Source organism: Drosophila mojavensis, unplaced genomic scaffold (genome assembly GCF_018153725.1).
Source record: "Drosophila mojavensis isolate 15081-1352.22 unplaced genomic scaffold, ASM1815372v1 contig_136, whole genome shotgun sequence".
Taxonomy (NCBI): Eukaryota; Metazoa; Arthropoda; class Insecta; order Diptera; family Drosophilidae; genus Drosophila; species Drosophila mojavensis.
In genome coordinates this window covers 15,528,774-15,545,153 of record NW_025318667.1, presented here as the reverse complement: position 1 = coordinate 15,545,153, position 16,380 = coordinate 15,528,774, and the positions used below count along the sequence as shown (strand labels likewise).

The 16,380-nt window shown below is 39.6% G+C and overlaps 1 protein-coding gene across 1 annotated transcript in view; it reads right to left on the bottom strand.

The window, feature by feature from the left end:
- The window catches only part of LOC6583931 (adenylate cyclase type 9), a 44,300-nt gene extending 28,195 nt beyond the window's left edge, over window positions 1-16,105 (bottom strand). Inside the window, exon 1 of the mRNA XM_015161460.3 lies at window positions 16,005-16,105. Coding sequence (XP_015016946.1) covers window positions 16,005-16,013 — 9 coding nt within the window. The 5' untranslated portion in view covers window positions 16,014-16,105. The remainder of the gene's footprint in view (window positions 1-16,004) is intronic.
- Between the last annotated feature and the right edge of the window lie 275 nt (window positions 16,106-16,380).

Genomic DNA, 16,380 nt, shown 5'->3' with positions numbered 1-16,380 from the left:
TGTGGTGTGGCATGACATGGCATGGCATGGCAGATGCGAGCACATCAGAGCAGAACACCTGTGCCGTTGTCAACCTCTTCACCTGAAGCAATCACTACGCTTTGTTATATACCCCGTACACATTGAAAAGAGAGTGAAAAAAGTGAGTCATGTCTCTTAAGTGATGTATGATATATGAAACAATCGATAGGCATGTCGATAACCATTGCTATATTGTAGATATCGATCGTATGGGGAATAGTTGAAATATAACAGTATTCTAAAAAGCTGTCTACAAATTCTTGGATCTTTTCAATTAAATAAATATATATTATATTTTATCTTATATTTATCTTTCTCTTCTCTTCTTTCTCTATATTTATCTTTCACACATAAATTCTGCGACAGGAATCGGTTTACTCTGCCAGATCTTGTAATATTGAATGAAGAAAGCCTTTCCAGGTTGCTCCAACAAACAGAAATGAGCTCTGGCTGGCTAGATCGTTTTATTCATCCTTTTCCGAATTTATTTCATGTAGTTTTTAGATGTCTCGGACAACAAACTCTTTCAAATTCAAGCTCTCTAAGCCCCTTAGTCTCGTAATAATATCCGCCAAGAAAGCGAGCACCTGTCGCCCTATGTTCTGGAAAAAGTGATGAAAAAGCCATAAAAGGCTTCCGTATCATCGATCTGCTCTGACAATAATAAAAATTTCCCAATCTAAACAGGAGTTTAACACTAAATATAACATATTAATATTGGGTAATTACTTTTGCCCATCCCTGTGCCTGTACCAAATATTTATTACAGGGCATCTTCCAGTCGGGCCTTGGCTGTGTTTAGCCTGGGCCAGCATATGTACATATGTGAAATAATTTGGTGGCAGGCCAAGTCAGCGAACCTGTCAAGTGTCTTTGAGAACTCGGCTCGCTTCAGTCCATATAACCTTGCGCTAGCACTCTCTCGCCCCCTCTCTCTTCCGCCACTCTCTCTCTGTCAGTTTCTTTCTCGCTCACACACATTTTTTAGCTGGTGCAAACCGTTTAAACCACTTTGACTTTATCTCGTTTATTTGTTGTTGCTGTTGTTGTTGTATATATTTTATCGCAACAGCATTTACCTGCTGGCCTCCCCTTTTGTTGCTGTTGTTGTTGTCATTATTATTTTATAAGCATTGCTCTCCGCTTGGCAGATTTATGTCGTCAGCCCGCCGTGCGACTCTGCGCGTGGACGCGCTCCATGCATGCCGCTGCTAAAAGCTCTTTAAATTCTATTAAATTCTGTTGGCCCACCCCCATCCCCATCCCCCAGCCACCCTTACAATTTGCTTGAAGACATTTTCTTAAATGTTGTGCGCTGCTATGCCCATTGCTCCCATTGTTGCTGCTGCTGCTGCTGTTGCTGTTGCTGCTGTTGCTGTTGCTGCTGTTGGCTGGCAAAGTTTGTCACGTTGGCTCTTGGCTGGCGTTACGTGTTAGCCCCATGTCTCCGGAACATTCTCGAACGGTCTACGGCTCAAATGAGGCGACCCACTTGCCAGCAAGTCTACAGCTCCAGCACCAGCTCCTGCTTCAGCACCAGCTCCTGCTCCAGCTCCAGTTCCTGCTACAGCTCCTGCTCCAGCGCCAGCGAGCCAGCATAAAGGAGGAAATTGCGTGCCGCACATTTAATTGATTGCCCAACAGCCGGACACTGCAGCAGCGGGCCAAGGCAACGACCCAGTGCCCAGCTGGCTGCCTGAAGGATTGCGTGTGGTGGCAGCGGCAGGAGGCAGAGAAGGGAGCAGAGTCACATAGTCAGCGTGCACGTTTAAATTGTCAACAATTGTTGTATTTATACAGATTAGGGGCTAAGACAAACAGCAGAGCTCGGGCCTTACACAACTCTAGGTGGATTAAGCCCTAAGTGAATATATGGCGTGGCTAAATTTATACTTTGTCGTTCTAGCTTTTGAAATGGAAGACGAATATAACTGTATTTCTGCCAGTTGGGTGTACGAAAACACTAAGGGATGGGTTCACGGAAGATCCTCTTGCCTGTTATGGACTAATTTATTTACCCATTTCATTCATGGACTCCAATTAGATCTGTGAGTCGATTGAGAATGGAGAGCTTGATTCATAGGAGTTCTATATATATTATTGATGAATATATATATATTAGTTAAATGTAATCTAGAAAAGGAACAATCATAATCGAATATGTAAGAATACTCTACTCAGTACAGCCTGACTAGGAAATGCCCTGAACACTGTGAACCAAGGAATTGAGAATGGAGAGCTTGATCTATAGGAGGGCTATAAAATATTATGCCATATGATGAATATATCATAGTTAAATGTAATCCAGAATAAGTAAGAACACTCTCCTCAGTATTGCCCGACTACGAGCTACCCTGAACAATGTGAACTCAGATATTCCTGGTTTTATCAAAAATCTAAGTCTCCCGCTTTTAAACGCCCGTGTTAAACGTGTTAAACGCCCATATCAACTTATCGATATTTATCGGTAATAAGAAAAGTATGATGAGTTACGAGCTTAATTCCAATCTTTACTTTGTTAAGCCTGTCAAGATTGGCTAAGATTGAGTGGCTCAGCCAACTGATTTGGGACTGCATCAAGGCTATTCGCTTAGCCAAATTTTATTTGACTGCGGCTGTGTGAGGCTTTTCATAAATTGCGGCCACATGGCAAATAAATTCAATTAAATTAGCAACAATCCTGAGTGGGAGCCGAATATTGATGATGAGACTGAAATTGCTCCCAAGTGTGGAACTGGAGCAGCAGCAGCAGCAGCAGCAGCAGCAGCAGGAGTAGCAGCAGGAGCAGGAACAGATAGCAGCTTTAGTTACTTTCAGCAAATATTATTCTCAATTTAGCTTTGCTGCCATATCCATATACATATAAAGATACATATAGATATGTATGTATATATATATTTATATAACTCTACACCCGCCTTCCTTTGTGCCTGCTCCATTCCCTTTGGTCATAACTTTTTATTCGCAGTTTTCTTTATGTTCTTTTTTTTTTTTTTGGTTTTGTGTTATTCAATAGAAAATTAGTTTGTTTGTCTGTCTGTCTGTACGACCCTCCGTATGTTTGTTTGCTCATTCTTCAGCACACACACACACATACACCCACTCAGACACACTGAATACACAACAATATTGCCACTGGTTATACAACAGGTACTTTGGTATTCTCACTCATTCAACGTTATTGGCCATCGCATTACACATTACGCATTACGCATTACACATTACGCACTACGCACTACGCGTTACGCATTACGCATTCAGTTTCAATACCAAATCCACTCTCAATATCAATTCCGATCCCCCATTTGCCTGCAAGTTGCTGCTGCCCCCTGCTCCCGTTTCCCCATCGCCTGAAGGTATGCTACGCGAATCGGACCAACTGTTGCAGCTCTGATTAGACTTTGGCGATGCGAGCCCTCGACTCGCATTCATACAATTATATCACGAATATGATGCCATTCAATTATAGCTATTTATAGACTACTTCTACAGCTCTACAGCAGATGAAGAAAAAGTGGAAGAATAGGAAAATGACGGCTAGTTTATGCATAACTAGGTTGCATGGCAGTAGATAAATACCATTTAGGTATATGATATACTAATATGCAGGATATTTATAAGTATATGTTATATTGAAATTTCAATTAAAATAATCCTGCTTGATCATTTAAGATGTCTAAGAATATATCCAAGTACCAGTATAAATCCTAAATATGCTATGAGAGCTATGAGCGGATTCTGACATCACCAGCTCAAGATCTACTGGACCTGGCCTAGAATTGAAATCTAGCAAATATTCCCTTGAACTGAACTTTACTTGTAATATTTACACTCCATATCTAGTCTTGCCGTCCCTTAGTATAACGTCTTCTCTATCTAACGAAACGCCCGAAAATATAATTAATTAATTAACTGTCCTATAGTTTATCAGGCAATAAGTCATAATAAATGAAGCTAATAAATATGAATTATTCAATTTGTAAATTTCACATTAAATAAGACATAAAATATATCAAATTACAATAAATTTATCTCTTTATGCCCAAGTAAAATTTAATAATATGCAATACAGAATTTATTAAATAAAAATTCATGAATAAAATTATAGAAATAAAAATTAAATTTAATTTCTGTCGAAACTTTCTTTAATTGAGAAACTTGAATTAGCTTTTCGATGTAGTCTAAGCTTGAGTCGATTTCTTTGAAAAATGAAAGCTTTGCTTCCATTTGCCAACCCATTGAGAGTTCACTGTGGCTCTGTGGCTGTCTGTTCTCTGGGTTTTATTCATGGCCAGCAGACGATACCCAAATGCCACTTAACACATTAAACTTGTATCAAACATAAGCCGTGCAAAGTCTCTGCTTACATATGCACTTGTATATGTGTATGTGTATGTGTATGTGTATGTGTATGTGTATGTGTATGTGTATGTTTATGTGTATGTGTATGTGTATGTGTATGTGTATGTGTATGTGTATGTGTATGTGTATGTGTATGTGTATGTGTATGTGTATGTGTATGTGTATGTGTATGTGTATGTGTATGTGTATGTGTATGTGTATGTGTATGTGTATGTGTATGTGTATGTGTATGTGTATGTGTATGTGTATGTGTATGTGTATGTGTATGTGTATGTGTATGTGTATGTGTATGTGTATGTGTATGTGTATGTGTATGTGTATATACTGTGAATGGGAATTCAATGTTAATGGCAGCTGAGATGAATTGTCGGCTTCACATTCTTTATGCACGCATCTGGCATCTGGCAAATGACAAGCAGATAAATGATCCTTATCGCGCCTTTACGGCCAAAAGCTGCTGTTGCTCCAGCTGCTGCTGCTGCTGCTGCTGTTGCTGCTGCTGCTGCTGCTGCTGCTGTTGCTGCTGCTGCTGCTGCTGCTGCTCCAGCTGCTGCTGCTGCTGCTGGCAGTTGGCAGTTGGCTATTGGCTATTGGCTATTGGCTATGACGCCAAGGTGACAATGCAGCCGGGCGTACAAAGTGGGCGTTGGCATCTGAGCATTGCGCCTGCAGCCTGCAGTCTGAGGTCTGCAGCTGACGCTCCGAAAGGAATTGAGTGTCGGCCACACTAGCAGCTGAGCTGAGACACCGGCTGACACGACTCTAGCTTCGTTTGCATCGAGACATTGAAAACGACCTAATGTAACGAAAATAGTAGACGAAGACGTCGTCAGTGGCAGCTGCAGGTGAGGCTATGAAATGATGTACGTCTAAGGAGGAGCAGAGTAGCAGCTCTATCTCTCTCTCTGTCTCTGTCTCTCTGTCTTTGTCTCTCTCTCTGCTTCTCTGTCTCTCTCTCTTTTTCTCTGTCTCTCTCTCTTTTTCTCTGTCTCTCTCTCTCTGCCTCTCTCTCTCTCTCTCTCTCTCTCTGTCTCTGTCTCTCTCTCTCTCTCTCTCTGCCTCTCTCTCCCTGTCTCTCTCTCTCTTTGCCTCTCTTTGCCTCTCTCTCTCTCTCTCTTTCTCTCTCTCTCCCGATCTTTATCTATGTGCCAGACAGGAATGGACTCCTTAGCTACACAACAATTGTGTCAGATTCTTGGAACATTCGACGCCTGCTCAACTATTAAATGAGACAATCGATATTTATCGACTTTCTGTCCGTTCAACAAATAAATGTCTTGTCTAGGGTATTGTTCTCACCGGCACACGTAACTCAAGCCCTTTCACACTTCTTAGCAGCTGTCAACTGGCCGGCACATGCCAAAGGTCCATAGCTATAAAAATAGCATATAGTTATAAAGGAAAGCAAAAAAGAGAAGGAACTGGCGACAAGTTGGTACATATAGCCAAAGGCAACGAGTGGCTATAATAAACAGCAATCTGTCAAACCTGTCAATGCAGCGATTATGCCAATTGTTTGCTCACAGCTCGAATACCCTATTACACACACTCACACGCTCACACACACACATACACACAGACTGAGACGCGTTCAAGCTGAACGCTCCATTTGCCAGGAGCACAACAACAGCGAACGCCGAAGTTGTAGACAAACATTGGAGTAGATGCGTCCTACCTGGCGTATGCGTGTTTTCTCTTTGCACACTTGAGCGGCTACAAGAACAACAGCAAGCAGACACAGCCGGGGGCATGTGTGCTTATCACTTAAGCCGCCATTTGCAGCTAGGCGTGTGCATATTTCTCAAGCAGCCAGCAGCCCCCAGGACCCAGGACCCAGGACTCAGCACCGCCCACCCCCCTTGTCCATAGCAGCTCTCAGGAGCGGCGGGCGACACGTTTATAGCTCATTATGCAACATAATTGTCGGCAACAGCAACGCTGATTGCCGCCAGAGTTTACCCTTTGGCCTGCTCACTCATTCACTCACTGACACATTTACCCACTCCCGATGCGGCCGGCCTCCTGGTCGCCTGGCCGCCTGGCTGAGGCGCTGGCAGGATCAGGACAGCACGGCTCAGCGCAATCGGTGGCGACGTTGCGAAACTTTTAATTGGAAAACTTTTGCATACGCACAGATAAACTCGCTCAGTGCTTGACATCGCGATACACACACACACACACGTACACACTCCAAAACATATGCAAATTGTATGTAAATCTATGAAACTACACACATACGCATGTGTGCACTCGCACACGCATACGCACACACGCACACATGCTCTGTTAGACGCGCACTTAGCGCTAAAGCTTAGGCATTTCCATAAATGCTTTATGTTAATTTGCAGCTGAAGCTGGGCAAAAAATACAAGTTATAATAAAATTTGCCAAGTGTTGCTGAACGCAGATCCAAAAGCAAAATAAATAATAGAAGTTCGACCTGGAAACACCCTGTTGCTGTTGCTTTTGAAATGAGTAAAGACTGAATCTTTGGCATAATTCGAGGAAGCGACTTAATCACAGAAAACATATAAAAATATATATGCTCGACCTAAACATACCCTGCTGTCATGCACTTGTCAAGTAATTTGCTAATAAACTGAATCGATAGCATAATCGCAAGTCTTCTGGAAGGTTATCCAGCTGGTACTTGAAAGGCTGGCAAATAGAAGAGCCCAATTTGATTTTCTGTCTTGCTTCTGACCTAGCTGAAACAGATGAAATGAAATCTTATTGATCAATTTTCTATATGTTCTTTTGTTGCTTTTCAAATTTCAACTTATTTCGTTTCAGAGGAGGAGTTTCTAGATTGTCTTAATCGAGGAAACATCAAACAATTGATCTAAAGCTTTAGTTATTGTTAAACAACAAAATTAAAAAGAGTTGGGCTTAGCTAATGAGAGCCTTGTTTCAATAAGATTTTCGAAAATAAAAAATGCGATTAAATACACAAACTTTTAATGAGCGAAAAGTGAGAGCCAGGAAAATGGAGTAAAATCCAAATATTAGAGACTGAATTCAGAACTGCTCAAAAAATTCCATGAAAGACTCGATTTAAGCTGGTTACGTAAGTACAGCTCAAAATTCTGCTCGAGCTAGGAGGATCTATATATATCCAAATCCCTCGAGACCTACTTGATGAAAATCCATTAAGAATTATCTAGAACTCAACTTTACCTGTAATTGTAACACCCCTCAAATCTTGATTCCTCTAAGCTCCATCCTCTATGTTAATTTAGCTTTAAAAATTGTATTTCATTAATTTGGCCAAAAGTTAGCAGGAAACTAATCAACAAATATTTCAGTAGAAATACAAAATTTGCAAATTTCAACATTGCATACTTTGAGGGCAGCTTTCGCAGTTAGACGAGCGGCGAATACTTGAATACTTTTTGCGTGAGTAGGCTTCAATGGCATTCGAGGGGTGGTGCGAGGGGTATTTGCGTTGCTCCTATTACGGCCGATGTTTGTCAGTTAATTGCAGCAGCCCATTGCCGCCCACCGAGCTCTACATCAGTTCAATGCCAACGTCAAACTCATGAATTTCTCATGAGTGGATGCTGATGCACTAGAAGAAGAAGAGACGGTAGGAGTAGCAGCAGGCAGCAGGAGCAGCAGGAGCAGCAGGAGCAGCAGGAGTAGCTGCTCGCATAACAAATGCAAACTCGAGTCAACTTGAATATTATTTGACATCTTGCAACACGACAAATTGACAGCTATTGCTTAACACTCAAACTCAAGCCATATCCGGCCCCTGCCACGCCCCGTTCCGCCCTCTGTCATCTCATTCTATTCACAGTATAAGCAATATTTCAACTCCTTGACATTTGCTTTATCGAGCTTCAGCTTCATAATTGCCATTTCAATTGTAATCATTGCATTTCAAAAATGTTGAAAATTCAATTTGAATGTTGAAAAGAAGAATACGAAGAATACGTGATTCGTTTATCAGGTGGTCTGGGTAAACTAACTAATTAAACAAGTATTATTGTTCATAAGGATTGACAGCTGTAACCGACTAGGAAATAACCCGTATTCTACTAGGAGATATGCCGTATTCTGCGAAGATTTGATAACAGTAAAAGGATTTGATCTATGGCTTTGTTATCGTATCTTGACAACACATTTGATACTTGTAATAATACTGGAACCGACTAAGAGATACCCTGTGCCCTACTAACAGATAACTCTGTACTTTGCACAAGGTATATCGATATAAAGAGTCAATATAAGACTTTGTTATGGTATATTAACAAATTTGATAAGCGTAATAAATGCTGGTACCGACTAGAAGATATCCTGTACCCTGCGAGGAGCTGATATGAGGATTCAAACTATGGCTTTATTATGGTATCTTAACAGCACATTTGATACGTGTAATGAATCAAGCCTCTTGCTACATGCTGGCACCGACTAGGAGATACTCTGTACCCTGCGAGGAGCTGATATTCATATAAGGATTCAATTAATGATATCGATATGGTATGGTATGGTATCTTAACAACACATTGTGACCCAAACCTTTTACTACATGCTAGCACCGACTAGGAGATACCCTGTACCCTACTAAGAACTAAATTAATATCCATTCTACGTTTATGCAGATTACTGCGCTGCCTCTGCCACGCCTCCTTCTGCCTATCATATATACACTCACGAAGCCATTGTGTCCTGAGTGAACCATCTTCAATGGGTGCAGTGTCTTAATACACTCAGATATCATTCGTAAACTGAATTCATTGTTATGATTCAATTAGTCAAGCGCAGCCGTCCGAAGGTGTTGAGCTGACAGTTACAACTAGACAACATCATCAAAGTGCTCAGGGGAACAAAGGCATTCAGGAGCTGCACAAAAAGCTGCACTGACAAATCTCTGCTGCCGTCTGTTAGTTCATTCGTGCTATGCCAACTATTGTGGTCATTCATTCTATGCGATTGTTGCGGCTACTACGGGCTGGGCTGCTGCCAGAACTATGGCCGTAGAAAAGAACTTCAATTATCCGTATATCATATAGTGTATGGATTTATGTTATTCTGTTTGCTCTGGCTGTATGTGGGTCCAGTGGTTGCGGTGGGTGCTTGGGTACTGGCTATAGCTCTGATGCATCTGTACCACTGGCATTTCAAAAGCGACAGCTCCATTGGGCCCGGCTTGACCGCAAGGACATGCCGAAAAACCCAATTCAACAAAAACCCACTACCCTAAACCCCTCACCTCCGCCCCCCCAGACCCTGTGAGCCCCTTCTTTATGCAGTCAATTGCTGTGCTCCGCGGAGACACTCAGTTGCTGCTTTTTGTTGCGTGGCATAGTTTATGATTACAATATTTTTCATAGCATACTTGCAGGCGACACGTAAACACCAACTGCCAAACGGCATTCCCATGCCCAGCACTATTCAGATGCTGTTGTTGTTGTCATTGTTGCTGTCATTCGTTTGTTTGGCTGTTGCCCTTTTGTTTGCTTGTCGCAACTTTAGTGCTGTGCCAGTTAACAGGCATTGACTGAAGCAGTGGCAGCTATTCCAGCTCCTGCTACGACAACGACCTAGCACAATCGGCGGCCGGCTACCACTAGAGAGTATAGCCCATCTTTTATGGGCTACTATATAATTTTGGTGGACGAGGGGTTGTTTGGACTGGGTGTGAGCGATTATAAATGAGGTCTGCTCATAAAGTATCACGAATGTTGAGTTTACGCCGATTACGATTTCCGATTTCATCTAACTATCGAATGCTATTTGATGTGTACGCGCTTTGGCACGCCTTTCAAATTTGGACATTTCCAGAAAGGAAGAGACTGCGATAAGGGAGATAAAGAAGGAGAGCTGAACAGGAAAATATTTTTTAATGATTATTATATATATATTTATATAATGGGATTTATTTTGAATAAGATTAACAGTCGATTTCCGATAATTCGAAATGGCAAGGCGATCCGATTTTTTTTTTCGATTTACACAGAAATTCAAATTATCGAGAAATATCGAGGGCGAATTTTGTCCAAAGGAATAAAATATTTTTCGATTTATCGCGATTTTTGATTTAACGGCATACAAATTATCGAGACTCGACTGAGTAAATATCTTGTTTTGCCTAGCCTTTTTTAAAGTAATCGGCATGCTTCTTAGAAGCCCCAAATCTTACTATAGCGTCGATCTTTCATAGGGGTTTTCTGATAGATTTCTTGATTTCTTTTCAAATATTTTAAGCTCTTCACAATCGAAGGACATGGGGACAAAGACTTCAAGATCGTTAAATATATTGTTCCCTATTCATATCCTGTCATACATGCATTATGTTATTTGCTTTGTACACATATGTCTAGATGATATATTCCAAGGACATCTTTCAGTTTGGCTCGCTCAAAAGCAATCAATTAGTATAAACCATTTATCTTCTGGCGCATTTCCGACTTTGGCAAGCGTTAGATATGCCATTGGTTTATTTTGTTTTATCTTTATTTCTATTTCTTATTCGAACATTTCAACTTGGTCTTTATTTGTGTTTTTATCTAGTTTATTGCAATCGAGACGCGTCGAGCTGCCGATTCGTTCACTTTCCATGTCAGTTGCACTACAAAGGAGACAGAGAGAGAGAGAGGGAGCGGGAGCGGGAGTGTGTGTGTGTGTGTGTGCGTAAGAAAGAGAGGTGAATAACGTAGGTAGCTAGTGGCGTATCGCTAATGATTGAAATGGCTGCTTTACCAGCTTTTAAGCACCTGCCGCCTGTCGCCATCATTAAAAACACATCAATCATGGAAATCAATGCACAGGAAACAGAAACAATCAAACGAATTGACGAGCCGGCGGCGCAGCGACGCCCAAGTGGCTAAGGCGTTAGTCTGCGGGCTAAATTAGTGGCCTAATTACCGCAAATCCTGAGCAACAGCAATAACAAGAAGAAGAGCAACATAAACATCAAAATCTTCATCATAATAATCATTAACATAATCGTTCGCTTTATCCTAATGCGCCAAATCGAGCGCCAGACACGAAAGATTTAATAAGCTTTCAGGCATTCGATATATGCAAATTGATGACCGTTTGAGCATAACTGATGAAAAGTGTTTAACAACTCGATTAAGATTTAATTGGCCACACTAATGACATATTAACAATCGCTATACCTCCAAGTTATCAGTTGTCACTTTCAAACAGAAAAGTCGCTATAACTATCTTTATTCATTATTGTCAACACTCCTTATAGACACCCTTCCATAATTATACTACGCTAGAGTTATCTGTCCTTCATCGTAATATATATACTATAGTAGTATCTATATATAATAATATAATAATATATTATATTTGAAATTACAAATCATTCTATTCATCCATTAGAAAATAGAGGAAAGTACTTAAAATATATCCAAATACTAAGCGACTTTAGCTTAAAAACAAATGTCATTTAACAGATTTTATATACAGCACAACTAGATATTTCTATATGTATAATATATAATGAATATGTGGTTGTGTATGCATTGAGTGTCTGGCAGGACAAGAACTGATATTCAATTGGATAAACCAATTCGATATATATAGTATATACATGATTTGAGAACCAACCAATAGCTCACGTCAATGCCCCCACAAATTGTGGGGACAAGTAAGTATGCTCGAGCGATTGTACGACTAGCATATACCCTAAACACTGCAAAAAACTGTAATCTATAAGTTACTTATATCAATTTATACATGTATGTATGTATAAATATATAACTATATATATGGGCAGAATGAGGAAAAGTATTCACCATATGTATATCCATTGGGAGAACCTTCAAAACATTTACAAACTATTGTTCTTCAAATAATACTTTAAAATTAAAATATTTCAAATGATATACTGGAATACATATATGTATATAATATATGTATATTGCATATACATATATACATATTGTATATAAGAACATATTTCATATTCCAGTAAACTAGCCACAGAATATGCTAGATCGCTGACAGACAGATAGATATAGCGGACAGTGCTGTATCTTTCGATCGATTTAGTTCCTTATAATACCATCTTCCCCATCATTCTCTGCCTGTTGTCTACATTTTCACAAGCCCATCATACCCGTTCCGCACATTTTCAATGAGATTGAAAATCATTGTCGATTCTATTGTGCTCTGCTTTTTGGCATTTTATGTGGACTCCAGAGATTGAAGTGGAAAATCAGTTAACTCAATATGGTTATCCCTTTGGCTCGCTTATCAACTATTTGACGTTCCATTGCCAATTTTACAATCTATCTACACATTTTATTCGCTTTTCCCATTCCGTTTCAACGCTCGACTCGTGTGTGTACATCTGTTTCCATATGTACAAATAGCTGAATAGCTGAGTGCCTGAATGGCTGAGCTCGAGGAGCCAGCCGGCAGCAGCTACTGTTACTGTTGAGCTCTTGCTCTTGTGTAAGCAATGCCTGATTAAAGCTTTCGTTTTCATTTTCGCTTTTCAGAAAAGTGCTTCTACTTTAGAGGGTATTCTAATGCCAGCTATGAATTATATAGGTTTAGCTATGATATTTGTTTATACACATTCATGAAGTGGCAAAACTATATTGCATTTCTCTGCATTCTACCTACTGATGTCCGTTTATATGAAATTAAACCCTTGTTGGTATATTCGTCCTTTAAAGTGTTAAGATTTCTTTCCGATATATCCACTAGAGGCGTGGCAAAGTGCACAATATTATCTGTGGTATATAAAAATACTAAATAATAGTATATATTCTTAGCTTCAAGTCTCTAAGTATTAGTGTTAGAGACTCGAAGTTTAGAAAAATATGTATATTTGATAAATATATATGTTGATAAATCCACACCTATTGAGGGCATGATAAAGCGGTCTAGCTATATATTCTTTAGAGCTAGAAATTTTACTACAAGTTTACTTTTGAGCTTCTCTATTAATTAAAAAACAAATTTTAGATATGCCAAAAGAAAAATATTTAAAAATTTGTCCAAAAGTAAACGAATGTTAAGCAGTCCTGCAACAATCTCAATTGTTTTTCTTCTTGCTTTAGCGTCACATAATAGTTATGCGAGGCAAATTTTCCTTGTGCGAGCTCTATTTAGTAACGCCTTTATTTTCAGCCTGCAAGAAGCATTTAACCTAGATTTAGTCTAGACCTAAGCTGTTCTGGCACAAACTAAATGAGGTTAAAATTGGCTCACGTGGCTCACGGGGCAATTTAGGCCCTGCAAATTGTAGTTTTTAAGAGTAAATGGAAAAACATAAAATCCTAAAAATATTTCTAGCATTTCTGAACAGCTTCTCAAATTGTTTTATGAAAGCCCAACAAATAATAAATACATATACAGATAATTATGCTTATACATCAGATATCAGGTATCAACTTTAATCAAATAAAATTTCCAAATGAAATTCTTCCATTGTTATTTCAATTTGTTTGCCTGACTTTTCGACTCGGACTGGCCGCTTTGTGGGAAACTTAGCTCTGGCTTTTGCTCCGTTTCACTGAAAAGGATTCTCACATATATTTGATAATATGCTCTAAACACCCATCGCAGCCGCTTGGCAAATTCCAGTTTCAGTTGTTGTGCCTGTTGTGGGCTCTTAGAATACGTGAATATGTGAGTAGCATCATATACATGTATACATGCATACATACATACATACATACATACATACATACATATATGATGAAGCTGCTGGAGTCCATCGTGCTGTGTAATGCTTTGGCAAACCGTAATTGAAAGCATTGTGATTGTTCTAAAGAACGCTCACCACTCTTTGGAGCTGGAGCTGGAGCTGTAGTTGTAGTTGTAGCTGGAGCCTGACTGCTCCGCTGTTGCATGAAAATGTAAATTTGTTTAACAAGGGAATGCCAACAATGTGTGCATAACTGACCCATTGAGGCGCCGCAGCAAGCCATTGGCGGGCATGGCAAGCCCGCTAGCTCGGAGGTACCGCAAATATCCTGTGAATAGCCGCTGGTCGAGTGGGTCACCCTGGCTGGGACATGAGCATGGACACGGTTTGACCCACTTAAAACTAGTGCTCGCAATGGGTAATGGGCGATGGTCGGTGGTCGGTGGTGCGGAGGGGTGATGGGTGGTTGGTTGGTTAGTGTATGGCGCGCAGAGTTCGCGTTTTGCTGCATAAATCATGCGCCAAAAACGCAAAGTCCTGCCCCACAGGATGCGGGGATATGCGATGTGGGCCACACGGCGAGCCAAATGAATTTGTAAACAGGTGCAAATTAGGTCAATATTTGTAGCACGAGTTTGCCAACAGCTGTTCGCTGCCAAAGCAAAAGGTGCCCGTGGTCCCTGTCCGCACTCCAGCTCAAATCCCTTTTTCCCTCCCTTCTCTTTCTCTCTGTCTCTCATTCGTAAAAAAAAAGAGTGCGTGAGTGTATATCCCATACATAAACATGAGATATGAGACGACGACGATGACGACGACGACGTCACTGACCCAAAATTCAAATGTTTATGCGGGACCAGAGTAAGACACATTCACAATATTGTTCTTGTTCCCCTTGTTCCCCTTGTTGTTGCTGTTTCTGGTCTTTATCTGCAAGCATTCTGCTCAAACTGAACTAGCTTTAAATATTTGTTTCCGCACATACATATTTACAACGGAGTTTTTTTTTTTCTAGAATTTCTCGCAGTTGGCTAAAGTTTCCGCCAATTTTCTACTCCAAAGCATTTTGCATCAAAGTAATTTTAAATGAAAGATGATCGTTGATTAGCGATGTGAGCTGGGAATCTCTATCAATTTAGTTAAAGCTTTTTACAAATTTAATGCATCTCTTGAATAGGTCTCTATTTACACATATTGCTAAAGCCATAGATCAACAATTTGAATATAAATATATTATTTTATGTATATATACCATTATATATATAATCTGAACAATTTCAATACACATATATCATATATGTACATATATATTATTATATATATATAGTCTTAACGGACTACTTTATCTCCGTTTGCATAATGAGAAAACTAATTAACGTCTAAGCTCAAACTGAAATAATAAGAACTAAGCTAATACAAATAAAAATCAAAAATTGTTTTCGAAATTTATTTATTTAATTTTAAAATGCAATTCGCAATTCTTGAAGTGAATTTTGCTTCAAACTCGTTTTACTTGCATTTTATATAACTTTCGAATGAAATAGTATTAACAAGTTTTTGTTTGCATAGAACAAAGATGATAAATAGATGGATAAATAGAAGCAAAATAAGTTCAAGACATATAATATTTTCAGAAAATCTAAAGACTAATGAATTTTGTTTGTATATATATATATATGTATATATGTATATATAAACGAAAATATTTGATCGTTAAATTGATGTATTTTTAATATTTACAGCAAATACTCTCATATAAATATTTTAAGATCGATAGAGTTGAGCAACATCTATGATTTGTATCACATTTCATTCCACTTCTCTCTCTTGCTAAACCCTTTAGTATTACAATGTTCGCACATGTCTAAATGTATTTTTATTATTTTTTATGTTTGCTTAAAAGTGTGAAACGTAAATTTTGTGTGAATGAATCTCACGTCTTTGTTGGCGGGCGCCAAAGATTTAGCTCGCAACTAAGAGTGAAATTTATTGCCAAACTTACCTCAGACATTTTGAGCTGTTGTGCGGGCAAGTTTGTTCGCTCGATTGTTGTTCTTGTCGTCGTTGTTGTTGTAGTTGTAGTTGTAGTTGTAGTTCTAGTTGTTGTTGTTGTTGTTGTTGTTGATGATGCTATTTCAATAAATTGTTGTAGTTGATGTTGTTGCGGCGGCTGCTGTTGTAATATAGATCGTTCAATTAGTCAGCGCGTCGTGGCCGCAAGCGGTGGCAGCTGCTGCTGCTGCTGTTGCAACATGTTACGATGGCATCCAGGCGACATACGGCGTATGAGTAATATGCAGGATATTTGATGCGAGTTCGTTGCTGTTGCCGTTGCGCTGGCTGCATGGAAACGGCATGCAACAAGTGGCACGGCATGC